Below are 26867 nucleotides of genomic sequence, written 5' to 3'. Positions count from 1 at the left end.
TATATATACCCTATGTATGCGTATATACGTATAAAAAAATAAATCAATGATTATGCCAACGAACGAAACGAAATGAACACGTTGCTTTTTGTGTTAAATGCGCGCAGGTACAACAGCGAGTGACGATGTAGTTTTATAATTTCGAATGAGCGAGCGATATAATTCTCGGCAAGGCTCTATGCCTGTGCCTATGTGTATGCGTGGTGTGCAAAGCGACATAGATGCACGTACACGGTCCGTTAGTCGTTGTGCTACCTACATAAGAGCGAAGAAACGGTGCAGTCGCTGGCAGGCGGCTTATGGCCGGGACAGTCGCGACATCGGGACGGGACGGGCGACGCTGACGTAGGTAGAGAGGACGCGGTATAAACGCGCACATACACAACGAACGTCGATGGCGTCGAATGGGGGGGGAGAGAGAGGTAGTGGTAGTGGTGATGAAGGTGGTGGTGGTGATGGTGGTGATGGTGGTGGTGGTGGTAGTGGTGGTGGTGGTGGTGGTGGTGGTGGTGGTAGTGATGGTTGTGATGGTGATGGCGGTAGTGGCGGTGGTGAGTGGCGGCTGGAGGGGCGGTGGGGAGAGAGAGTGGTTGAAAGAGGGGCGTGGAAGGGATGATGGCGTTCACACAAAGGCACACGCTCCCCTCTACTCGACTCTCGCTGGCTCACCGACGAACCACTTCGTGGGGCTGTGCACAGAGGGCGGCGTGTTCGAAGCCATATACACAACTACAAACGAGGATGGTTGGGGGGTGACGAGAAGAGGGGTGAGCGAGGGAGAGAGACAGAGAGCGTGTTCTGTGTAGAGTGTCGGCTTCGCTGCGCTGGCTGTTCCCTCGCCTAGCATCGATCTCCGCTCCGCCGCGGCGTTTGTGTAATTTCCGAATCGAGTTTCAGCGCGCCAGTCGCTTCAGAGAAAGAGTGAGTGAGTCCTGCCACCGAACAGTTGAAAAGCCCGTCGTCCGTCCGCTCTCTACGCGCCGAGAGAGTAAGCTAAGCAATATCTATTCACGAGTGAACCGTGAGCAGGTAGTAGAGACAGACGTTGGTGTGCGAACACGAAGCGGATAGTTCATGTTTCGCGTATTCGAAACCGGCTGTAGCATTTTGCAAAAAGTTTCTTAAAAAGCTCTGGGTTTATAAAATCGTGACGTGAGAAATTTCACTTATAGTCTCTCTCGTTCGTTGCGGTGTAGAGAGCGCGAGAGAGATAGATAGATAAATTGATAGAGATAGAGAGAAAGAGAGAAGGAGAAAAAGACCGACGGCAGCGGAGAGTGGTGTGCTTGTGCGGTGGGCATCGGTGAGCGCTCGTGTTGGTCGACCGTGAGAGGCGAGTCGTGTCGGTCGCCCGGTCGCTAGTCGCTAAGGGGGGAAAGGCAGCAGCGGCAGCAGGCAGAGAAGCAGCAGCGAGCAGCTAGGCTAGCTGGGTGAGCGGCGGCAGTCAGGCGAGCAGAGCAGTCGAAGTTGGAGAAGAAGGGAATTATTGAAAAGGGAAGCGGCTCGGCTCGACTCGACTCGACTCGACTCGCGAAGCTCTAGTATTAACGTCGAGTAGTGCTGCCCTCAGTCGGCAAAGAGACGTATACCGACCGACAGTTTTCATCACAATGGCTTCCGTGAAAGACACGGCGACTTTCTTCGCCGAAGGTACGGCGAGCCAATTTGAACACGTTATCAAGCTATATCCTCAGGCGCTGAGGCTAAAGGCGGACTTGAAGACCAAGAAACCCGAGGAACTTATCAAGCTGGATAACTGGTGAGTCGATACTACTTCTCTACGTCTTTTCACACATCGTGGAGGATTAGTTTTTTGTCAAGGGGGCAACCCAATCCGGACAATGAACTCGAAGCGCGCTTGATGATCGCACGTAGCGCACTGCTGCCGCTGCTCTCTGCTCCTCTTCTTAATCGCCTCCTCTTACTCTCTCTCTCTCTATCTTCCTCCTTCTCTCTCCGTCTCGCTCACTCCGTGTTCCCTATTTCATCCCATTGCTCTCCGGCATGATCGACGATTGTGTATCATGCACACGCGGAGAGCAGAGAGCGCGTCGCTGTGTGAGCGCGCCGATTCGATACAACCATACGTATATCTTTTTCTCTCTCCCTCCCCCCTCCCCCCCACTCGAATGTCCCGCTCATTAAAATACCGACAAACCTTCGCGTCACGTGGGACACCCGCCGATGACAAGTGCTTCGATACATTTCCACCAATTTTTCCCACTTTTTCCTTATCTTTTCTCGCTTCCCAACCCCTTTTCACGCCCTTCTACATCCGACTCTTCGTCGTACATTTCCAAATCTCTCTGTCGCTCTTTCTCTCGTTCCTCACATCAACGCCTGTGTGTACGTGTAGAACGTTTCAGCTTGTCGGCCAGTGATGTCACGATCATTCCTGCAAGTCGGCAAAGCAAGCGGCTGGCCTGCCTGGCCTCCGAGCTATCCGCATCATGTCTGCCTTCTCCCCACATCAACCGCGACCGTAGTTTGAAAAATTTTTCTCCGTGCCGTTTTTTTCCCTCCCTCGTTCTCGTCAATTCACTCCCCTTCCCTTAATTCTTCGTCGCTTAACTTTATTTTCTCCTCATTTCAATTCACTCCTATCCCATCGAACTTATTTTGCATTTTTTTAATTTTGTTGAGAAAAAAAAAAGAATAAAAAAAATAAAAATATCAACGCATGTAGTACTATGCACACAAGGATCCCTGATAATAACACGAACACGAAATTAAGGAGAAAACCATCATCGGTGTTAGAAAAATATTATACGTACGTGTCCACACATGTGCATACATAGATAGACTGAGTGTGCTGCTTGGCATCTTCGCCACGTTGAGCTATCTAGATATGCACGTACGTATATACATACCTACCGGTAAACAATATCACGAGGAGGCTCTCTAGAAGCTGTGTTCGCTTTATTTTCAAGGCTGTGTGCACAGCGCTTTGATGCCGCCTCTGTGTGTGCGCGCGTGTTTTTCCCTTCTCTCTTGCGGCAGCGGCAGCGGCAGCGGCAAGAGAGTGAGTCGAGCGCTGTGTGCCGCTGGCCGAGCCTCTCAAAATGGAGACGTACAAAGAGAGACGGCGATAGGGTGCGAAAAGGGGGAAAAATAAAGATAGAAAAAGTCCGAGAGAGAGAGAGAGACATAACGGACTCGTTCGCGCTACCACGCTAAATTTATAATAATATGCGCGATAAGAGAGGAGGCGGGAAAATAAAATAAATAGTAAAATTTATCCTTGTAATTATTAGTCTTCGCGATCATTCATTCATTCATTCATTCATTCATTCGAACGGTTCGGATCGAAAACCTTCGAAGCTTTCCCTCTATTTTACATTATGTCTTCGTATTGTAACGGAGTTCGAAAAGCGGGGAAAATGTTTCCAATTAATGACTGAGAACTTTCTTGTGAAATTAACCCGCGGCGGATCGCTAGACTGACAACGTGGTGCCTGATGATGTACAGTACATTCGATGTCAATTCGGCAAAATTCTGCAATACGGCATATTATGATGATTATTATCAGGAAATACTGACTTCTGTAGTCGTTAAACTTGCAACTATTGTATTTGTTTTTTTTTATACAGCATCTTTCCGACCTTTCAATCTTATTTATGCTCCTCTTAGGTGTTTTTTTTTCCTTTTTCAATTTTATTACATACGTACAGTTTGTTGGCGCAATAATAATATAATGTATATAAGTAAAATGAAATTCGTTATATTTCTTTTGTTTTCATTGTGAAACATTATATGTCGTCTATAGCATCTCAAAGTTGGAGGTTTTTTTTTTCATCACTCGTATCTACGAATAATCAAAAAATTTAAATAATGGAGAGAAAGGGAGAAAGAGAGAGAATTGGAAAAGGAGATGGTTATTTTTTTGAATTTTTTACACAATGACTCGACAATACATATTATTTTTAATTTTTTTAAGTAAGATATTTATGACTTGGGATTGGAACTAAAAGAAACTAACGTAAGAGGGGAAAAAATCAGTACAGAGTATTTCTCGAATATATTTTAGAGTCAATAATCCGATCTGAGTATGCGACTAATTGTAAGCCTTCAACACTAGAATTATTCTTGTAATTTGAAATAATGTGAAGAACAATTATTTCCTGTTTCCAACACATGCATTCACTTTGTAGAATACTTTGTGTGTAAAGTCACAGACAAACGAAGAATCAATCAGAACGATGAGAATAATTATTCAGCTTAGAGATGTAAAATTCCTATATATCGATCCATACCTAGAAACAAGTCCATCTTCCAACTCGAATAGAGTAAAAAGAAACTGTGGAGAAGAGAAGTTGATAACCCGCAGATCATAAAACCATTCCTAACATATTATGCGCATGTGCGGTCAGATGCTGTTGGATCGTTTCTTCACAGCACTAATTAAGCCGACAATGAATTGTGAATTGTAAATTCTAGAAAACGCGCGTCTCGTTCTGCGTGTCACTGTTTGCCTGTGAAATTTTTCAACTACTTTAGATTAAATAAATTTTACACTCAGGACTCAACTGCATATGGCTTAAATGATTGTTTATATTGAATTACAATTGCCTACGATTTGAGAAATTTTTGACAAGATTGTTTTCGTATTAACTTGAAAGAAAAATGATGAAAAAACGTTCTTAGTTGAAGCTAAGATAAGTCCATCAAGAAAGAATGAAAGGAGAATTTGTATTTCGTGTTAGAAAATGGAATGAAAATGTAGGAACGAAGGCTGTTTATTAATCCACAAACACACAGACTGTGCATAACTTGAGAGTTGAACATACTTTTCATAGGTACCAAAATGAACTGCCTAAGAAAATCAAATCGAGAGGAAAGGACGCTCATCTTATTCACGAAGAGCTGGTACAGACAATGAAATGGAAACAAACGGTAAGAGTTTATAATCATCATTGTTATACCAAAAGTTGTTGTCTCGATAAACCAAAAGGGCAATGAAAACAGAACGACCGTGTTTATAATTTGTCGCCGAGTAATTAACAGTTGCTGTTAAATTCGTATGATCCAGAATTGGGATTAAATAAACATTGGGCCAATGATCTGGAAGGGATGTGGAAAATGCAAATACTGTATTTTTTCGGTTATCGTTTTACTAGTTTACGCAACCTTTAATGAATGAGAATTAACAAAACTCTGTTGTTTTTCGTCACAGCGTGGCAAATTTTATCCCCAACTTTCGTACCTGGTCAAGGTGAATACACCCAGAGCTGTTATGGCTGAGACAAAAAAAGCCTTTAAGAAACTGCCAAACCTGGAACAGGCTATCACTGCCCTATCAAATTTAAAAGGGGTCGGCACTACCATGGCCTCCGCCCTACTCGCTGCTGCTTCACCGGAAAATGCTCCATTCATGGCCGACGAATGCCTCATGGCTATTCCAGAAATCGAAGGCATCGACTACACTACCAAGGAGTACCTGAACTTTGTCCAGCACATTCAGACCACAGTTGAAAGGCTCAACAAACAAAGTACGTACACATTCTAATTAATTCTTCCCCATGTTCCAAATTGCGAATCAATGATACGATTGATTTCAAACTCGGTTAATCGCAAGCTGGTAAAAGTTGCGGAGGAATTGGTATCGTGATGTTCGATTCGTGATTTTCTGAAATCTTTGTCACGAGTAGTTTTTTTTTCCCTTTCTCTCATTCTTTCATTCGTAAGGTGAACTGTGACTGTTTCTGTTATCAAGTTAAAAAATCACTGAACTTTGGAAATCACATTCTGATAAATGCACGAGAGTAGAGAAATTATCGATCCGCAAAACCTTACATTCTTTCTGCTTGTTTGAAATTTTAGTATCAAATGGTAAATCGTGGAGCCCGCACAGAGTTGAACTCGCGCTGTGGACGCACTACGTAGCCTCAGAATTGCAGCCAGAATTGTTGGACGGAATACCAGGTACAACCGAGAACGGTAACTCGCATCCGACAAACGGAGAGACAACAGAACCATCTGACGACAGTAACCAAGAGGAGGAAGTAGTGGCTGGAGGAGTGGTTGCGGTATCGAATGGTAACAAGGATCCGATAGATCCAGCAGCGATTGATGAAAATAGTACAACGTCGTTCACCGAGGATTCGCTGGACAAGCCAGCCACCCTGACAGCGACTATAGCAGCAGCGGAGGCGGCGACAATGACGGCAACAACGACAACAACGACGGTTACAAAGGAGACTGAAATGGAGACAGAGTCGGACGCGACGACCACGACGACAAAAACAACAACAACAACAACAACAACAACGACAACGGTAACGCCAAGCGAAGACACAAACGACTCTGTCGCAACAAACGACGACAGCAACAATCGGCCGACGGACAGCGAGGACACAGAGGACTCTCAGGATAATACCCAAGAGCCGCCGTCTAAAAAAAGCAAGAAGTGACCCCCTACTAATAGCCAATCACCATCACAATCCACGATGATAACTACAACTACCATTAGTCGCAACATTGTATCGGGAAGTAACTATGCACTGATAGTGGCAAGGCGATACTAAGCTCTGACGCTCCACCCCCCATCTCCCCACTGCCCCTTGCCCTTCTTTCTTCGCTCTACCCCTTGATTCAAAGTCACGGTCAACCGTCGCACCACCAACAGCCACCGTTGCAACTCCGTACCCTTCCCCCCCATTTTAGGGGGTATCATTATTATTATTATTATCATTATTAATATTATTATTATTATTGTCATTATTATTATTAATAATTCTTTTCTTAATTCGAGATGGAGAAAAATATGGAAAACGACAAAAAAAATATATATATATATATATAAGTACAAAAAAAAACTATTTAAAAAAAAAAAAAAAAAAACGAGGAAAATGACAAGACTCATTTTAAACATACTGCAACCTATTCCAAGTTATTAAGTTGAATGTAAACAGGATAAAAAAAAAAATGTACCACAGGATTTCTTTTCTTCCTTTCTCCCCCCCCCCCTTACCTCAGATAAAAAAAAAATTAAAAAATTGTTTTGTTTTTTTTTCTGAAAAAAAAAAACCACTATTATTACTATTTTCTTTCGATTTTTACTCTCGCATCTCGTTTCTCTTCTCCGTGAGATATATTCTCTTAGTGAATATTTTACGCCCGGAAATGTAAATACAGTAGAACAAGAAGAAAAAATAAAAAAAAAAACACATCGAGCACACTCGCGAATACGAATTCAATTCGACAAACTTCTCTTTACAGTTGTATTATTATCATTATGATTCATATTGATCTTAATATTTTTTTTTGCACAACTTGTGACGTTGATGCTCATAGTTCGGTTCGGTTCGGTTCAGTTCTGTGGTATATTGAAGTATGATTGAAGGGAACGATGAATTATATTTTTACTTTCTCAATTTACTTACACAGTAATAGCAATTATACACAAACTGAAGGAAGAAAAAATAAAAATAGCTTACCGCGAATTAACCGCGAGAATTTTGGCAGAAGTGAGAAGAGAAGAGAAGAGAAGAGAACAGAAAAGAAAGGAGGTAGTAGTAAATCCACGTGAAAAAAAAAAAGAAAAGACGAAAAAAGAAACAAAGATTTTTAACTTTGTAACTTAATTAGTTAAAAATTAGGTCTAATTCTACTTACATAAATAAGTATATAATATTATAATATAAATGAGGCGAGCGTAGCGTGGTTTAATTTCTAGATAACTGATGAAATGACTTGTTATTATTATTATTGTTATTATTTCTTCTCGAATTCCTTTTTTTCCCTTCCTTTGACATCGTCCAGTGGTCAATTATACATACTTATACAATCAATTAATTAATATAATGATAAATCCACCGCGACGGGTTTTATTTTTTCGATCTTTCATTCGTTCAATCGCTGATTCGTTCGTTCATTCTCCTTTTCTTTCGTTCATATATATCTCTTATGTGTGTTCACGTATGTGTATGAATATTTGAAAAAAAAAAAAAATATATATATATATATATATAAATATATATATCGGTTTATATATATATATATATATATATATTTTTTTTTCATATATATGTACGTATGAAATTGGAAATAACGAACGAAGAATAATGATTAATCAACCGCACGCATTTGACACACGCACACACACTCAAAAATACACGCGTTCGTAAATTTTAGTTTTTAAGGGGGGAAAAAAAGAAGGGAGAAAGTGAATTAATAAATAAAAATCTGTCTGAAATGAAAACCAGTTATATTCTATAATATATAAATATGGACGACCCGAGGTGTAAATTTTATTCAATAACCGAACGGCGGAGAAGGCTGCAGATATTTTGGAGTAAAAATTGTGTTTCGTGGCGTTTTTGTTCATTGTTTTTCTCTTTTCTGCAATATTCCACGTTTAAAAATATTACTCAAACGAAATTGTTTGCTTTCTTTCTCTTTAACATTGCTTTTCTCTCGTTATCTTCACTTTTGAATTTCATGAATTTTCACACGATTTTCGCTTTTTTATTTTTATTCCAAGGCTGTAATAATAATGGTAATAATAACAACAATAATAATAATAATAATAACAATAATGAATATTATATAATTTACAAATGTATGTATATTATTACTTATTAGACGAGAAGAATGGAAAAATTAAGACAAACGAAAAAGAAAATGTAAACAATATCTCAACCGAATTACAATTGGTGTTGAGTAGTGGAAAAAAAAATAAAAAAATAAAAAAAAAAATTAAAAAAACAGTTCATTTGCGAAAGAAAATAAATGGATACATTTAGAAAAATTATCGCATCTTTTTCTGTGATTTTAATTTAAATTAACAAAAAAATGGTACATGTGAAAATATATTGACTCATGTCGGTGTCCCTTTTACATTGTTTCACGGTATACTTGTTTATTTCACAAGCATCGGTTGAAAAAAAGAGAATGAAAAACAAAAAAGGAAACAATTCTCTTTCAACTGAATTTCAGATGTCTTAGCATCAAGGCAAAAATGTATTGTTGGGGGGGAAAGAGACTGAAATATTGAAAATGAAGAAGATATGGTTTCATAGTTCCCGTCTAAATGAATAATGAAATTATAATTAATACTGATACGTACGTATTAATACATACATAGATACCCTGGGTACATAAAAACAATAATGTAATTGGAAATGAAATATTCAAAATCCAAAACCACAGCGAATAGTCTGATGCGGTACGCCAATAGTATACAAGCGATATGTATGTATATATATATATATTCATATATATATATATACACACACACTTATTATAACCTTTATAAATATAATGTAATGATAATAGTAATAATAATAATGATGATGATGATGATGATGATGATGGCGATGATAATAATAATAATAGTAATACTGAATCATTACCATAATTTATATACGTACCTATAAACAAAAGAATTAAAAATGGGAAAAATGTCGCGGAGGAAGAAAAAAAATTATACAAAACGGAAACATTGGAAAGAGGAAGAGAAAAAACGAATAGGTTTGAAAATAGAAGAAAAATAAAAAAAAAACAGTAACAATTTGCCACAGGTAACCGTACGCGACAGCAAATCGAATACGCGCGGAGGAGTAAAAACCAAATAGACACAACAAACACATAATATACAATATAGAATTTTTGTAAGTAAATGAAATGTTTTTTTTTTCTTTTTTTTTTACGTTGCTTTAAAATTCTTTTTTTTTTTTCTATTTTCCGTTGAAAAACTGACTACTAATATGCCTGCTTGTTTAAAATGAAAGAATAATAGAAATATCGGTAGTGAATCTTTTTATAAATAATTGGCTCGAGACACAGGAAAATCGTATACGTCGCATTGATAACGGCAGGAATCTTGCGAATGAATTCAATATACATTCATCCACGTCTGATATATATGTACATATATATATATATGAATATATATGTATATATATATATAGATGTACGAGGTTAATTGTATATGTACAGGGATTTAACTAGTATTTTTGCACAATTATAATAATAGTTTAATGGTTGGTAATGAAAATAAATAAACGAATGAAAGAAAGAAAGAAAACCTATTACACAAAATAATGAATTAAGAAAGATTAAGGATCAAGTGGTACTAGCCGCATGGCTGATTTCATTGACGTCGCAAATTTGAACGAATTGACGGAAAAAAGAAGAAGAAATAGTGAAAAAGCAGAACAACTTGTAATTTAAATTTTACGACAAACATGATATATATATACATAAATATATAATACATATATAAATATAAAATAATCTGTTATATGGCTGTATAACGACCGATCACAATATTCTTTTGAAATTATCATAATTTATTTCTTTTTGTGGTTTGTTTTGCAATATGTATATGTATATATATATATATATTTTTTTTCTCTCTTTTTATTATACATTTCTCTCCTTTTTCACTGCGTCTACGATAGTATTATGTAATATCCCTATCATGCAACACGTTGTTACGCGTATAGAAATTTATAAAACCCAATGACAATGCTGATGATGATGATAATAACAACAACAACAATAATAATAATGATAATACACAAAACAGAAATTTTCACGTTTTACTATTGTTTTTTTTTTTTTTTTACTTTTCGCCACAATAGTATTGCATCTATAATTATTTATTTGGCGTCTCACCTCCTTGTTCCTATATAAATTTTACGAAATTTATGCGATTGCATAAATAGTTTGAACGGCGTCATATTCAATTAAACAACCTCGTGTTTGGTTAAAGAAAAAATCTTGACGCAGAATCCGCCTCGATATAGTTCGAAAACTAATTGAGATGCAAAAATGAGCTGCAGTTTTTTCTGTGCAATGGTCACAAAATTTTGTTTACTATTTTTTCACTTCCTAACGTACAAAAGTTTTTTTTTTTTTTCATTTCTATTCCTTCCTTACAAATACTCGGTACTGTAAGAATTTTTTTCCCCTCTATAAATATTGTAAAGAAAAATCGCAATCGATATAAAATGTTCCCCCTCCCCCCCCTTTTTTTTGTTGTTTTTATTCTATTAATCCGCATAAGGTAATTAATTATTCCAATGATAATTTATCAGACATATGTATTGTAACTAACATTCCAGGAATACGAATTTCCCTATTAGTTCTTTTTTTTTTTCATGTCTTCTATATAATTTAAACTTGACGCGATTGAACCGACGAATGTATAATTGATACAAAAAGGAAAAACGATAAACGAAAAAGAAACTTGAGGCAGAAAAAGCAGGAAGATAATTATGCAAATTTCGAGGGCTAAAACTTATTCTATTTAACAATTATTATGCATTATATGAATATTAATTATTATCATGCACTGTGAGATATCGTTGCGCTGCTTGAATCTCGCGTTTCGCTCCTTATATCACTTATAATAACATCCCTCGAAAAGTTTGTACGATGATTGATAATAATATCCGTAATAAAAACTATAATAATTATAATAATTTATTGTCAAAATCCGATCGAAGAAAGAATAATTGTATTGAAAATTGAATATAAATGAGAGAAACGATGTACAATAGTCCTGATAATACTAATGAATGTAATAATAATAATCATGAGAATAAAAACACTGAATTTCAAAAAAAAAAAAAAACAAAAAACAATTGAACAAAGGTGCATTATCTATCTTGGAAATAAAATAAATAAATAAACAAATGTAAAATAGCTAGCTGTAACATTTTCGATTTCTTACAATTCAGGTAAATGCTCGATATTATTCATCGTCAAGTTGTTGATCATTAATTTAATTGAACGCACGGTCATTTACAAACAGTGAATTAAACATCAATATTACGATAAGTGATAATTTCTCAGATTGCATCGATTTTCGGTAAGATGATTAAATTAGACTTTTACTTTTTTTTTCCACACGATTCCAAATACACGTCTATAACTACAAGTACAATATGAATGATTAAATATTTTCCACCATCAGATGTCGTCCGATGAGTTTTTTTCACTAATTTAATTTCTTTTTGCCGTTCTGTTTTATTCCCGCATTTTTTATTTTTATTTTTTTATTTTTTTTTTTATTTTCACTTTCGTCCTCAACGGTCATAACGAACGCGTTATTTTCAATTACACGATACGTACGTGAGACGTCGGAATTCCTGCAGCTATAGTATACAGAAAATGTATATGACGATACAACTATACATACGTATAAAATATTGTATACAATTTGTACAATTAGTTCGCGAAAAATTAATGATGATAATAATAATAATAATAATAACAACAACAACAACAACAACATTATGAATTTCAACAAGCAAACTAGTTCGTTCATCTTTGCAAAGAATTCGTTACACTTTAGTAATTAACTATTATATATGTATTGTAATAAATACATATACACCATATATAAATAGGTAAATACCTGTATAACGAATATTATACTAATATTGTACACGTATGATACAATACATGAATAATTATGCCATAAAAAATGCGGGGGGGAAACTAACAAAAAAAATTCAATAAAATAAAACTAAATAAGGTATATATATATATATACATATATATAAAATATATACTTGTAGCGTTAATAACTGACACAAACCTGTACAAAATATATTATATACTGGGTTTTGAAAGAGATTGAATTCCTCTATTTCTCATCGTACTATCGTTTCACTTACGATACCCTCGATTTTTCACTCGCGAATATGTACAAGTTATCGTCGATATTTTTTGCTTTATAATCGAGTATGATCAAGATGATTATTATTATTGTTATTACTATCATCATGCGTACGATAATTAACAACGCGTCCTTAATAATTATATCACACCCTAGATACGTACATGCGCATATGTAAATTTATGCACTGTGTAATAATAATAATAATATTAATAATAATAATAATAATGATAATAATGATAATAATAATAAATAAAGAATATAATACAAAAATCTATGTTTCACGAGACAAATTATTACTACTACACATATACACAATACATATTAGTACCTATGCATACAGATATACATACTTGTTGTGTGTATATATATATATTATATATATTATTATATATATATACACACTCGTATCTCCGTTGCCTTTAACCGATTGAAATAAGCGAACCAATAGGTGAATTATTGAAAATATGTACGCCGTAGATTATATATATATAAATATATATAAATATATATGTATATATATATATATATATACACATTGTATAGATGTATAAATTTACATAAATATTATGTTGAATTTTATGCAACTTGAATTTCACGATAACTTCTTGTTTTCTTTTTTTTTGTTTTCTTCATTCTTTCTTTTCAGTCACTAAACGCACCTGTTTGAAAATTATATTTATTGGTATTCTTAATACTATTATTGCTGTTGTTATTATTATTATTATTATTATTGTTGTTGTTGTTGTTGTTGTTGTCATCATCTTGAATGAAAATAAATAAAATAATTCGATAAAAATATATATATATTATATAGCGTTGACGATTATTGTATAATAATAGTAGAGACGTATAATAATGCTTACTAATTGGAAAACCACGGAAATACAAACGTAACGTAAATAAAACTCCATCATATATTATGTGGATTGAGTGTTGTATGATGATATCTTACCCATACGTGTATAATGTGGGATTTTCATGTACCAAACTGGACCAACGATTTCGATTTTTTTAAAAACAATATTCTTACGACATTTCTTATGGACGAAGTTGATACATTTGCGATGAAAAATATAAAATTCCGACAATCCTGACCGCAGGGAATATTTCTAATCGATTGTTACCTCCGAATTCGAGATCGCATCGTCAAAGTTTTTCAAAGCCAAATAGTTACTCAAAGAAGAACCACAAAAAAAAAAGTCGTCCAGAAATTTACGTGCTTGAAACAAAGGGGAACGGATGTCGAAAACGATAAAAAACGATATTCCGAAAAAGTTCGATGTTTTCGGTTTTGTTTCAATGAAACACAATAAAATAAAATCTAACAGCTTATTACAGATCCAATAATGGCTATAAAATGCGTCTTGCGAATTTGAACATAACTAAGAAAAGCTCAGTCAGTGTATACTTCGAAGTGGTACATTTGTAATAATTCTTCTGAATTTTCATCAATACATCATGAGCAATTTGGTCCGTATTGCGATTCAAGAGGATCATCAGAAAAAAAACTGTTGCAATTGCCAGCAGCAAGAAAATTGAAGAAAATAGATAAAAGCAGTTTGCCGTTCCCTTCGTAGTTTATCATTGTTTGAAAATTTCACTTACTGCCGCCTTTTACAATTCTCCTAATCAATTCATCACCGGTAAAACCGTACAATTATATTATACATGATACATGTACTAATATAACCAGCGTTTAAAATTTGCCTATACATGTAAAACAGGCTTTCGTCCATCTTCGCACGTACACAACACACCCAATAAAAATACACACTCAGCAGACACATACCTAGGCATAGATGCAGGGTATATGTATAAATACACGACGATGATGCGATAGGTGGGGGGTCGCAGGGGGTTGAGAGGGGGGTGGGGGGGGAGGGAAGGAGCAACGGCAGCATCCAGGGATCACTGACCTAGTAATATCTGGCTCGACCTTCGCAGGAGTAAACAGTGCGCGGCATGCTTATGTACTTGGCTTAGTGGCGTCTGCTGTTACGTCACAGACATAACTCGGTCGCCCGAAGAGAAGAGGAGAGGAGAGGAGAGAAGAGAAGAGAAAAGAGAAGAGGAGAGAAACGGAACTGGTGGAGTTTCCCGACGAAGGTGGAGGAAGGGCGAGTCGGCCTTCGGAGAGAGAGAGAGAGAGAGAGAGAGAGAGAGAGAGAGAGAGAGAGAGAGAGAGAGAGAGAGAGAGAGACAGAGTGGCGGACGTGTTTGCAAAGAGAGAAACGTTCGTCGGCGGGGGAAGGGGTGGAGGCGGAAGGCCCGCCGACGAGCATCGAAAGGTCACGTCACGTGAAACACGGACGAACCGATGTGAACCGGTACGTGTATGCAACGTAACCGCGCGTTACGCGAAGCGCACACATCCGACTTCCATCGTCCAGACTGCACGCGTGCGTGATACGAGCGTCTATCTCTCTCTTTCTCTCTCTCTCTCTCTCTCTCTCTCTCTCTGTTCCTCTGTGCGTAAAGTGCAACACGTGTCACGAGACGCAACTGTACGTACGTGGGAAATCCTCTCCCTCCCCCCTCCCCCGCCCCTCCACCGTCCGCCCCCCACGACCCTCGACGGTTCTTCTCCTTTTGCTCTTACTCTCGCTCTCCCTCTCATTCCCATTCCATTTTACCGCCCCCTCCCCCCCCCTGGCCCCTCTTTTCGTCACCCGACGATCCGACGCCCCCGCAATGTTGTTCTTTCGTCTCGCTCTGACTCACCCGGTTTACATGTAGATATGTAATAGGTATGTAACAACTTTGCGGTTCATGGTACAAACGGTATTGGGTATATAGTTGTTGGGTACATCCAGTACAACGTCGTGCACGGGTATATACTTTGAACGCGGGCAAAACCGAAAGTTTTGAAACTTCTGGTTTTCTTCTTTTTTTTTTTTTTGTGCAAAAGTGCACCCCGATCCGAGATCTAAGTGATGAGAAAATTCTTTCCTTTCTTTTGATTTTTCAAATCGTATAATCGAACCATATATCTAATTTGCGCGACAATATCGAAAATCGAATGGTTATTCGAAGAAAATTGTCTACCCGGCGAAGGGTTGATAAGTTTTTGGACGAAAAATTAATCTCGGGCGGTGAATAACGTCGGAAAAATCTCGGTAGATTCCGATGAGTAGAAAATTGAAGAAGATAAAAAAAAGGGCCCTTGTTTAGAAGTGTTTTTAAGAAACGGTCTATCTTTTCTTTCCATTTTCTACTCATCGATGCCAGTTTTCATATGTTTTTCACTCCCCTGGATTAATTTTCCATCCAAAAACTTATTGACCCTCCGGCGGGAAAAGAATGTTCATCAGAAAGGTCATTTATTTTTCAAAATTTGTCGCGCATGTTAGAATAGCTCGTTATCTAATTGAGAAAAAAAAATCTCAATATTTAGAACTCAGGGAACACTTTTGCACGAAAAAATCTGAAGTCCCAGAAGTTTCGGGTTAGCCTGCGTTCAAACCACCCGTGATTGTCGTTATTCTCGGTTCAATAGATTCTAGATTCAACGTAAGATGGAATTTGGATAGCTGAGGAGTTAAGGAATTCCCATCTGGAAGTATTGGAGATTCTTGTGTCAGAAAAATGATAATATTTTGTAAAAATATTAAGTTTATATTGAATGCTGTTTGATATCGATGGAATGACCGAAAATTGAACATTCCTTAGATTTATTTCAACGTCAAATTGAGAAACAAACTTTCACATTTGTGAATAATCGAATTCTTCGAATCTTCGGAACCGCATCTCACGCCGATTACTCATGCGCGAATGCCTGTTCACTATTCCTCGAAACGGATTCGACTTCGTAATAGATGAAGGCATTTACCTTCATTACCTTCGCCTGAATTTATTTGTTACAGATGCCATGTGATGACGAAAGTTTCGATGATTTTTAGACGCGTTAATTCAATCTGAACGAATTTAATCCGTATTCTGTGCAAAGTAAGAAACCTCTCGCGCCTCGGTCTGTGTGATTCACTTTCGAGTGAATATTGGTATTGCTAAATTACTTTCAAATCTGGGAGAAATGTTCGACGTCATTTTTAACGGAAACACTTTAGCGAACACAATACCTACTAAAAAAGAAATCCCGAGAATTGAGATCCATCATATTCCATATGTAAAGGGGTGTTAAATGTGTAACATATTTCAAGGTAACTCACAAATGGCAAAATAAGCTGAGACCTTTACAAACTTCCAACCAATATCAACGTTTTTCTCAATTCTAATCTCTGAATTAATTCAAAATTAGCCCGGCGTTCCGCCAAGTTTCTATATCATGGTTCCGATATAAATAACCGGTAACGTATATATGCGTATATTTATTATAGTTTATATCTACAAACCCAGAAAAAAATTCCTCATTTCTGTTTACTTTCACCTGCTGGAAATAACGTGGCAATCTTTCTTGGAAACTCCTAAACCGTATACCAATCGTATTTTAAAAAATGAATTGCCCGCATGTTACTAGAGGGTGATTTAACATTATTTCAGTGAAAGTTTTTTTTCAGCAAGGGTCATGATCACAAAGTCATCACTTTTACCAATACAATTTTCGAATTTGATATTGCGTCCGATTATTTGTCCAACATCAAACTAATGCAGCCAAAATAAATTTCTTACGGAAAAGCTCGTATGCCGGATTGCCTACAGCAAAGCCTACAGAAAGTGAGATTTGTCGCTTTCGAGGAGGAATATAAGGATGGCCACTCGGCCAAAAACAATCGATGCATCGAATAATCAAGTTGAAAAAAATAATCGAACATTACTCGATTCAATCCGCGAAAATGAATGGATTGTTCGATTTTTCCATAATTTTTTAAAAGAATGTATCTGAAAACAAGTTTCGACAATTTCGGTATGTAATCTTAACAGTGGAAAAGTTTTTTGATAGTCTATAGTCTAATTAAAAATATTTTTAAATTTTAGGCAAAAATATTCATTTATTTTTCGACTATTATATTAAATAACAATCGAAACGTTAATCGCGTAAAATCATATTGCTTTTTCGTACAACATTCCAAAATGTTTTGTCCAGTGAACTTAAGAATAACATCATATCTGTGTGTGATGAAATCCCTGGGGGTGAACTTCATGAGAGTAATAAGAAAAACCGATTGTGGGGGAAAATAATAGAGTTGGTCGAAAGAGAAATAATCGATTATATAAACATCCTTAGGAGGAAGCGTATCCAAAATTTCGTGGTATCAAGAGTCTATTAAGACCTAGAGCCAGCTTAATAAGACCGAGTTGTCGGTTTTCTTAAAAATTGAAGGACGACAGAGGGCGAATTCGCCACTAATAAAGTTTTCGCCATCCATTTATACACGAAATCATAGGCAAAAAACTCGGCGTCTCGATACTTTCAAAGATCGTACACGAAGCTTACCGATCGCTCGATGTTTCCAGATTGTAGGATCTGCCGAATCAGCCCTCCTGGTCGACTCCTAGACGTCACAGGCTTCATCACCTACGAACTACGACGTTGCAATGTAGAGCCACTAGTTTCTCACACTTGAGCACGCACATGCCTGTCGCAAATTAAAAATAACGATTACACAGTGTCGAAGGGTTTGCATTTGTTGCTTCCATCGCATGCACGCAAGTTTTACCAGCAACGAGTTCATACCGCATATACACATATTATGCAAAGAAGAATTGGACAAGGGCTTTTTTACTCACGTGTGTATGTCGTAATTATGGCGATTCTGCATCACTTATTACACTTATTACACTTATTATACTCGAAATAATCGCGAACGTTCGTCGACACATGATTTTTGTCCGAATATACCGCAAATCTAAATGAATTCAGTAAGTCGGCGGTGTAAGACAGTAACGGTCAAATCGCGATCGTCGTTTGTTGATGAGCGTTGAAAAAAAATTCGTCACGTACATACCGCGTGAAAACGAACCTCTGGGTGACTTGGAAATGTTTATTTGACGATCACTTACCGTGGTCAACCTCAGGGATCGAGTTAATTACGAAGAACCATTAAATTAAGAACAAATTCGGCACTCAGGACGCGAGATAATCGTAAACACATTCGAACTCTTCGGCGTGCCAGATTTCTGTTAGTACTCTGAAGGTAGCGCTGCAGCAACGAGACTTGCGCGGCAAACGAAACTCGAACACCGCGCTCTCTGACGTGGTTTTTCGAACTAATTCTCGACAACGGCAGTATGTCGGTAACGTATTGACAAAAGTGGGGCCGTGTATCCGTGATGTTATTCACTATCGACAAAAGAAGTGAACATAAATTATCTACCGATAGTCGTTTTCCTATTGTAAATTAGATAAAAATCTCTGTTTTGTTTTATTAATTACCCACATTTACGCGTCAAAAAGCTTGGGTGCTCTGGTTGACATTCGATCGAAGAATTCAGCACGACTGTCAGTCTAAATTTTAGCAACGGTTTTAACCCGTGAGTACCCTGAAGTTGACGCTGTAGCGGTGATGCTTGTGTGGTAAGCTGGAAACGCTGTGGATGCAGATCTATTTATCGAACGTGGTCAAATTTTTCGTTCGATAAAACAAAGCCACCGAGAGACGCGGTAAACTTTCTCAAAAATATTACCTTGAACCTAGCCACGAATTAATTGTCAGCCTCAGCCAATGATAAAGAGATGAGCTGTTCTCTTTCATCGCGAATCCATATTTCAAACCGCGAAACGCGTGTTTCCTCGTTTTCGATGCCTTGTATGTAAACAATTTACGATTATTACCACACTGCGCAAGAAACACGAAGACAAGGTAAGTTAGAAGAACCTTTGAGAATAAATTGTACGGTCTATGCGTAACAGCATTGACTAAATTCATTCTGTTTCGTCAATTTGTCAATTTCCAGATCTCGATTTCCAGCACAAAGCAATTACCGTGCCCCCGACTCGACCGGCCTTTGCTTGCTGTTGACAATGCTCCGAAATTCATCGCACCAAATAGATCGGAACTCAAGTAACGGCTGCCAAAAACTATAAACGAACTGAATACATTGAGAATAAAAAATGAACAAGAAATTGAAATTGAATAACTTGACTGCCTCGCCGAGATATACAAGGTCAATGAAAAAACCACAGATCGTAGAACCTGTGAGCGGCGCGACAGCGACAACCTCGGAAAACACCACTTCACAATATTTTTTAAACAAATTAACAGAGAAAAAATTACAAGCAGACACCCGCGAAGTGTTGGTCAAAAAACACAAAAATCCGATCAAAGTGGAATATGAATCAGAGCCTGATCATGAGAGAAAAGCTGGAGAAGCAGCATTGCTGCAAACAGAGATTGTGAAGTCTGAAATGGATGAAAAATGGGAGCCCGCTGACTGGCGAGTCATCTTGGATAACATCCTTGAGATGAGAAAGAATCACACAGCTCCCGTCGATTCGATGGGCTGCCACATGTGTTCAGATCCGAACGCAAACCCATCTGATGCTAGATTCCAGGTTCTTGTCGCTCTGATGCTCAGTAGCCAGACCAAAGACGAAGTAACCCATGCCGCGATGAAGAAACTGAAATCTCACGGCTGCACGCCTGGAAATATCAAAATCACCTCAAAGGAAACACTCGGGCAGCTGATTTATCCCGTCGGTTTTTGGAGGGTGAGTATTAAAACTTTTCTGGTTGTTGATTTCATTTTTTCAATCCATGCCAAATAAATTTAATGACTTGAATTCTGGTCACTGGCTCTTTTTCACTTTTTCTTATCATTTTCATTCAGTTGCAAATTATTTTAGAGAGTAAAAAGATTTTCAAGATTAACGAGATTGAAGAGTAGTTTGAGGGAACAGACGAAATGAAAAAAAGTTTCCTAGATTTTCTCAAGTCCTATGCGACATAATTTTCTTCTCAAGATGACTTTCAACCCTTTTCTTCTTACATGGTTTCAGCGAAAAGCTGAGTATATAAAAAAGACTACAGATATACTGTTACAACAATATGGTGGAGACATACCAAAGACAGTAGAAGGCTTGTGCAAGCTGCCTGGAGTTGGTCCGAAGATGGCTCACCTCTGCATGCAGGTTGCGTGGGGTGAAGCTTCTGGGATTGGAGTGGATACGCACGTTCACCGAATATCAAATCGTCTCGGCTGGGTGAGAAAGCCAACAAAAACACCGGAACAGACTAGGGTGCAGCTGCAATCGTGGTTACCTAAAGAGAAGTGGGTCGAAGTGAATTACATTTTGGTCGGATTTGGTCAAGAGATTTGTCTACCCGTGCGGCCAAAGTGCTCAGATTGTTTGAACGTCAATATTTGTCCTTACGGTAAGAAGAACCACCAGACTTAATTTTGCTTTCAAATCTTGTTACAAGTAATTACTTGTTTTAATTTGGTCTATTTGATACCGTTGAGTTTTCAATTTTTATATGTGGAAGCTCGTCATTTTTTTTTTTAATTGCAAAATACGGTTGCCCACCTGAGAATTGGGTATTCTATTTCTCATTGCCATAATTTGAGACGATAATAAACTCAACTGATGAGGAATTTCCGAGAAGAAGAAAGGTAGTCAATCTGAGTAACAGATGTGGTCCGAGATGTCTTTAATGCGTTTTCCGTTAGACATTCTACCTAGCTAGTATTATTTTTGTTTCATTTATATGTTACCGCAGCTTAGTAGAATTAAATTATTTTATGAGAGCAGAGAATTACTATATAACGTGGGTATTCATTTATATAAGAAAAAATCTAAGCCTTTTATTACGATTGAAAAATGCGAATATCGTTATATTATCGATCTATACATATATACAGAAGATTTTAAATTTGCGAGACATTGTTTAAAGACTATCAGGTGATTACTCCAATCCGCAATTTTATCCACACTATTAGGTGGATAACGAGTCTATGCCTCGAGTATCGCCTCGCGTGGTTCTCGCCCGGGTTCCTTGAGGTTTGGGTATAACTTAGCCTTAAAACCGTCGCTGTTTAATCTCCCATGAAAGTCGGGCTTTCTTTCCTTAGAGGCGCTCCGTTGTAGCCAAATGTCGAGTAGAGTTTTGGGTGCGTAAAACGTTCCCTTGTGCATCTGTTTTCCCAAAGAAGAGCCGGTGCACGGTGGCGGCGACATGGGAGAGTCTGTTGTCGCGCGGATAACACTTGCTCGAGCCATTACATCCTCCTTGCCAAGTCTGTGAATAAAAATAAGTAAAGATGAATGAGAAAAAAAGAAAATCAAAAATAGCAAATGGAGAACTGTGAATGAAACAGTCGAACCAATTATTTGAAATTCTCAACAGAAGGAATTAATTCTCACCCGTCAAGCTCTCGCAGCGCCTGATCGAGCTCGACCTTGTCCTTGTCGTCCTTATTGCGAACTTCAAGTAGACAGTTTAGAACCTCTGTGTGCGATGCAGACTGATTTGAGTGACTCTTAAGAAAAGTTTCCAACTCGACCCACAAAAGTCTATAATGTTCCTCGCGCCTTACGCCTCCCTTCCCTCCCCGGCCTCCACCTATACTGGGCAAAGGTAGTGCCTCGTGTTTAGCTTCCAGCTGAAGGAGGCTGAAGATTACCTGCTTGCACTGAAGCACCTCGTCTGTGGTTAATTCTTCTTTCATCATGAGCTCTGAGAGGGGATCTACGAGCTGTAGGGAGCCAAATTTATGATTAGATGAATTTGTGGTAGAAGGTTGTAACAACTACAGATATATTGCTCGGCCAGTGTTTACCTGTTTCAAGTTGAACATGAGCGTGCTGGATATCGTGATTGGCCAATATCTGGTATGCCGTTCTAGTCTGGACCGCATTTTAGCTGCTGGACTTTGGAGTTCGTCGGTTGAATTCCGTTTCAGGGGAACGAGCATGTTGTTTCGCATGAGGGTGCCGAAATCCTTCAAGAGGATCGTAACAATTGTATACAAAGTCTCGAATCACGTACGAATTTACAAAGCAGCAAAAATACAAGTCACTCACCGTTATTCTGTAGTCAGTAACACGGCCCCCACACCCTTCGCTGATGGAAGGGGGATCCTCAAGAACACTTCTGGCGGTTGACAAAGTGTGGATGAATATTTCACCGCCATGCGCAGCGAGGAGGTGGGATATCGTCTTGCCACCGCTTTTCCTCGCCATTTCGAGCATCACGGATCGACCGTTCAGCAGGAAATTGATCAGGCACGACGACGGCCGGCTGTTTATGTCGACCGGCGTTATTCTGTGCATCGCTGTACAGTTCTGCATCTCCGAAGCGCTACAGCCACGAGGTGTGCACCACTTCAAAGTAACCGTTTCGTACTCCGAGACTTCGTCGAGTTTCATGAACGTTTTTATTAACACCGATTCTTGGGGATTACCTGGGAAAACGGTCAAGATAATGCAAATTTCTAGCGTGATTTTGTTTTGGCCGGTTTTAGCAATTTTTTGCTATTCTACCTTTCATTATTGCCGCGTGCGCAGCCGAAGCGTGAAATATTTCAACATCGTAATTTGCGGAGCTGCTCGCATTCTGCTCCTCCTTCATAGGGATTCCAGTCACAGTGGTGCTCGCTAGATCGTAGTGCGAAAGTATCAGGTGAGACAGTTTCGAGTGCAACTTTGGAGCCTTTATCGAGTGCACTTCCATTGTTAGCAGAGGCGATACCTGCGCAGTGGAATAGAATGTTAATTCACATGGGCTGATTAGCCACGTTCGTAAAGCGAAGTACCTAACTTATTTTATGTTACAAAAAAAAGTCACCTCGCTAACAAAAAAATTATTTGTTATTTCAAAAACACGTTCCATCACTTACACAACCGTTGCTGACAATTTGCAACTGTCGTTTTCAATTTAGATCTACCTGTTTCTCTTTAGGTATCATTTGCCACTTGAAAATTTTTCGAATATGACAGTTCACCTCAGTCTCTTCTGTTCGTCACATTTAACAAACTAAACTGAGTTATTGAGGATTAGATAAGCTATCATTTGATCATGCCCAATGCAAAAAAGCTAGCTTTTTTGTTCATCCAGCTAACTTAATTATGATTCTATCGTACAATTATTAGCACCTTCTTCGCATTCAAAAATAACTTCACACGTGAAAGATTCACTTTAGTTTGAATAATTTTTCTGAAAAGCCTTATTCGTTATAGAAAGTTTACCTCTCGTGGCAGTTGATTCGTTACTTGACAGTCCGAAGTTGATACAGGAAAAATGTTGAGGATGACCAGATGGCAGTGATGAATTGGTATGAGACTGCAAACGTCGAAAATAAAATGTTAAACGATTTTCAAGATTTCAAAATCAGTATAGAAAAAATCTCAAAGAAACTTACTGATCAGATGCTGCGGCATTTTGGTTCTGTTGAATGAGCTGGCTTAGAAATATATTCTCCAAGCTCTTCATGTTCGCGTCATCTCTTGCACTTGTTATGCATATTACTCTACCACTGTTCAAAACTTTGCTCGCGTTTTCCGTCAGAGACGTTCTTTTCTCGTGCTGAATATCTGAGCACTCTGTCAGGACCTCAATTGCCACACGCAATCCATGTATCACAGAAAAATCTATACCCGATTGTCGGGCCGGTGGCGGAACCCCGACTATGGCCATCCCGTTTACAACCTTTCGGGGAAAAAATAGGTTTGACTAATTTGAAGGAACCCAAACTATGGAATTTTAGAGATAGGTGAAACTTTTTGTAAAATTTGAATTTTATTAAGTAAAAAAAATTGTTTTCTGACGTTTCAAGCCACAAAATTCTCAATCATCAATATCTAGTATTCATATTATAATTAAGAAATTTAAATATGAATCAATATTTTTTATCGATAAACATGAGTCACTTTAGAATAGCAAAATTTTGTGGACAGTCAGGACAGACTATTTAGACAAAAACGAAAATATTTAGATAATCTAAAAAGAGTAGTTGTTTTTCATTTTGGTATGTTCTCTCTCGCTGATTTTCAAGATAGTCTTTCTCACAGTTTCCAAGCAACTTACATGGGACAAATTTTGTTGCGATGGGCTCCAGGTGTTCAGAATATGCGCAGCCTCGTCGCTGACGACAAATCTGACCTGATTTTTAGAAACAGGAAACAGAAAATGATTACATTGGATCATCATAAAAATTCACAGTATTTGTTTCAAATTTTAATTTTGGGTAATAAAATACCCCATTACCAATTTGCCGCTAGGGAACAAGTCCCAGACTATCCTGCAGTATTCCATGGAGGATTCTACACTTGTTGTCCATAGCGACTTGCAGATGGGTGCTAAAGGGATCAGATTCTGTCCCCGGCTCTTCAAGCAGTCAAATTCTAATGGACTGTCGGTCGATATACCGAAATATGGAGTATGATCAAGCACAAAAACAGTTTTGTGATTGTTTGGATACATTTTTAGGTCTCTTTGATTTATCAAAGACTTATTCCATTAAGGGTGCTCTTATCGCAACGGCAGAAATAAATTTATTTCTGTTTCTGGATTGAGTCACATTTTCAAATTTAGAAGCATCATTGCGCAATCATCAGTTATGATTGAAAATTGTAATGAAAAATTGATGCATCTCGTAATAGCATCGTCTTTGATCGATTACTTTCTTATTTCTGAGATAAACAAACTGCGTTTCGAGGTTAGAATAGTTTATTGAATGACAACTTCGGTTTGAAAATCAGTTTTTGACCTACTGCGTATTGTTTCTTCACAATTCTAAGTACAGTACGAATGTAAAATGTTTGTTTCCTTTACTCTTGGTTAAATGTCAATATTTTTGGACTCCTAATTCTATCGAGTTTAATATTTAGGTAACCGTATTTGAGGTTAAGTCGAGACGAAACTGTTCAGTACCTAAAGTCGGTATTTTAACTAAGCGACATGGATATTGAGTCCTGCTATTGGCTCAATTTTTACGATATGGCACGATGGGAGTGGTAGCTGATTTTGAGCCAATGATGTCGTTCCAATTTGCATGTAGTTGCAGTGAAAAGAAACCCTAATGTTTCATGGAAATATAATACATGAAAGCCTAATTTTCTCAACTAAAGTAGAATAATTTACAAAAACAGATTAAGCATTTTCGTTTCATAGAAAATTTTATTCGGATAAGAATATTTATTTTCTTAACATTAACTTGAACATGATAAAACTTAAAATATCGTGTAGGGGAAGTATAGAATAAAATTGTGGATTTTCTTCCGTCAACAGACAAGCCTGTAGGATATATATCGCCCGGCAGTTTCAGATGGTCTGATAATTTTGACGACCTGTCCACGCTTTAGGCCAAAGTAACGGGCAACTGGGTCGCCGGCTTGTATGCGCATGAGCATATTCTCCTTGAGCTTGTATCTTGAGAGCAATTCTTGCTTTTCTTCAGGTGTCATAACAACATGCTCGGGAACCAGTTCGTGCTCAGTTATGTTTATCAGTAATTCAGACTCCAGAAATTGTTCTAGTATGTACTTTGGTGCCATGTCGACTAGCGACTGTTTAGCTGAAGGTGTCATTCCCTGCTGAACGACGATAGTTGCTCTGAAAGACATGAAGACATGCAATTAAATAATACAAAGCAGACCATAAGATAAATATGCTTTTTGTTCCATCAATCCGTATTCCCATTACCTGTGAATTTTTTCTTCTTGCATGCGCTGGCAGTATGTCTTGATTGTTTTTATGCCGATCTTGGGTTCGTCTGGAAAGAACACGAACAGCTGATCGGTCGGATCGTCGTTGTGGGCGACAAGTACGATAAGATCGCTTCTTGCAGGTCTTTTCTCACTTGGTTTGTCCCCGAATTGTTCTTTGAATTGTTCCAGGGTCTGATCGAGCTCGTCCTGCGTTACGAGATAACCTCTGTCGTGGCATAATTGCATCACGGTCTTTCTTATCCTCCACAATTTGTACGTCTCAGCCTCGTCGTCCATTGAAAATTAATTTCTGCTTAGATTGGTACTTTGAACGATGATTTTCTGCCTATTTTTATCAATCTTTTGCAGTATTAGTCGGGTTTTTGTGGTTACTCAAACGTCAAACAGTCCTTGGTGCACTGAACGCGTGGTTCGTGATTCGAGAAATGCGATATATCGATATTCACTTCTCGCAGAAATGTGCCAACGGTCTATATCGATAACCACAACTATCGATCAATTTTGAATTGCCGTATTTTGCATCGATGAACGTTTTAAGTAATGAAAAATAAGCGAAAATAAAGAATCAAAACCAATCGAACAAAGCACCGTATTATTACACGACTTATACATTGCAAGGTTATAATAATTCACTCTGAAATTCAGTAGTCAATTAGCGGTGTGGATTG

The 26867-nt window shown here is 37.8% G+C and overlaps 5 protein-coding genes across 7 annotated transcripts in view; 2 read left to right on the top strand and 3 right to left on the bottom strand.

Annotated features, from left to right (window-relative positions):
- The window catches only part of LOC124186467 (growth factor receptor-bound protein 2), a 35572-nt gene extending 16883 nt beyond the window's left edge, over positions 1-18689 (bottom strand). Inside the window, exons 1-2 of the mRNA XM_046578217.1 lie at positions 18321-18689; positions 18028-18169 (exon numbers count right to left, since the gene is read on the bottom strand). Of these exons, the coding sequence (XP_046434173.1) occupies positions 18028-18105 (78 nt within the window). The 5' untranslated portion in view covers positions 18106-18169; positions 18321-18689. The remainder of the gene's footprint in view (positions 1-18027; positions 18170-18320) is intronic.
- LOC124186463 (cell wall integrity and stress response component 4) lies at positions 194-8201 on the top strand. Of its 2 annotated transcripts, none has more exons than XM_046578210.1 (4): positions 194-345; positions 4798-4894; positions 5175-5490; positions 5822-8201. In XM_046578210.1, exons 1-4 carry the CDS (start codon positions 197-199, stop codon positions 6409-6411), a joined length of 1152 nt encoding a protein of 383 aa, XP_046434166.1. In that variant the 5' UTR covers positions 194-196; the 3' UTR covers positions 6412-8201. The 2 variants fall into 2 exon arrangements, with proteins under 2 accessions (XP_046434166.1, XP_046434164.1); XM_046578208.1 differs by lacking the exon at positions 194-345 and adding an exon at positions 593-1759.
- A 132-nt stretch (positions 18690-18821) lies between the features above and the next one.
- The window catches only part of LOC124186464 (endonuclease III-like protein 1), a 37841-nt gene continuing 29795 nt past the window's right edge, over positions 18822-26867 (top strand). Inside the window, exons 1-3 of one of the 2 annotated variants that reach the window (XM_046578211.1) lie at positions 18822-19393; positions 19488-20241; positions 20530-20905. In XM_046578211.1, coding sequence (XP_046434167.1) covers positions 19645-20241; positions 20530-20905 — 973 coding nt within the window. In that variant the 5' untranslated portion in view covers positions 18822-19393; positions 19488-19644. Of the gene's footprint in view, positions 19394-19487; positions 20242-20529; positions 21287-26867 lie in introns of those variants that run through there. The other variant, XM_046578212.1, reaches the window with a different exon arrangement.
- On the bottom strand, positions 21317-25480 carry LOC124186455 (integrator complex subunit 13). Its single transcript, XM_046578198.1, has 9 exons — positions 24737-25480; positions 24557-24631; positions 23892-24178; positions 23719-23812; positions 23014-23221; positions 22555-22934; positions 22311-22472; positions 21895-22226; positions 21317-21769 (listed from the first exon to the last, which is right to left on the bottom strand). Exons 1-9 carry the CDS (start codon positions 24950-24952, stop codon positions 21484-21486), a joined length of 2040 nt encoding a protein of 679 aa, XP_046434154.1. The 5' UTR covers positions 24953-25480; the 3' UTR covers positions 21317-21483.
- LOC124186468 (DNA-directed RNA polymerases I, II, and III subunit RPABC1) lies at positions 25629-26632 on the bottom strand. The gene is made up of 2 exons (XM_046578219.1): positions 26174-26632; positions 25629-26083 (listed from the first exon to the last, which is right to left on the bottom strand). The coding sequence occupies exons 1-2, from the start codon at positions 26473-26475 to the stop codon at positions 25753-25755; spliced, it is 633 nt and encodes a 210-aa protein (XP_046434175.1). The 5' UTR covers positions 26476-26632; the 3' UTR covers positions 25629-25752.

The sequence above is a fragment of the Neodiprion fabricii genome, chromosome 7 (assembly GCF_021155785.1).
Source record: "Neodiprion fabricii isolate iyNeoFabr1 chromosome 7, iyNeoFabr1.1, whole genome shotgun sequence".
Taxonomy (NCBI): Eukaryota; Metazoa; Arthropoda; class Insecta; order Hymenoptera; family Diprionidae; genus Neodiprion; species Neodiprion fabricii.
The sequence above is the reverse complement of the archived record's forward strand: the minus strand, read 5'-3'. Positions and strand labels throughout refer to the sequence as shown.

What these genes read in the sequence shown, in the direction of transcription:
- LOC124186468 (XM_046578219.1), bottom strand. Translation starts at nt 26,475, where the DNA reads ATGGACGACGAGGCTGAGACGTACAAATTGTGGAGGATAAGAAAGACC. An exon ending in CAAGAAGAAAAAATTCACAG is followed by an intron (nt 26,084 to 26,173) that starts GTAATGGGAATA and finishes CATGTCTTTCAG; the next exon opens with AGCAACTATCGTCGTTCAGC.
- LOC124186455 (XM_046578198.1), bottom strand. Translation starts at nt 24,952, where the DNA reads ATGTATCCAAACAATCACAAAACTGTTTTTGTGCTTGATCATACTCCA. An exon ending in CGAATCAACTGCCACGAGAG is followed by an intron (nt 23,222 to 23,718) that starts GTAAACTTTCTA and finishes TCCACTGCGCAG; the next exon opens with GTATCGCCTCTGCTAACAAT. An exon ending in GCGCTGCGAGAGCTTGACGG is followed by an intron (nt 21,770 to 21,894) that starts GTGAGAATTAAT and finishes TTTTATTCACAG; the next exon opens with ACTTGGCAAGGAGGATGTAA.
- LOC124186463 (XM_046578210.1), top strand. Translation starts at nt 197, where the DNA reads ATGCGTGGTGTGCAAAGCGACATAGATGCACGTACACGGTCCGTTAGT. An exon ending in ACGGGACGGGCGACGCTGAC is followed by an intron (nt 346 to 4,797) that starts GTAGGTAGAGAG and finishes TACTTTTCATAG; the next exon opens with GTACCAAAATGAACTGCCTA. An exon ending in TGAAAGGCTCAACAAACAAA is followed by an intron (nt 5,491 to 5,821) that starts GTACGTACACAT and finishes TTGAAATTTTAG; the next exon opens with TATCAAATGGTAAATCGTGG.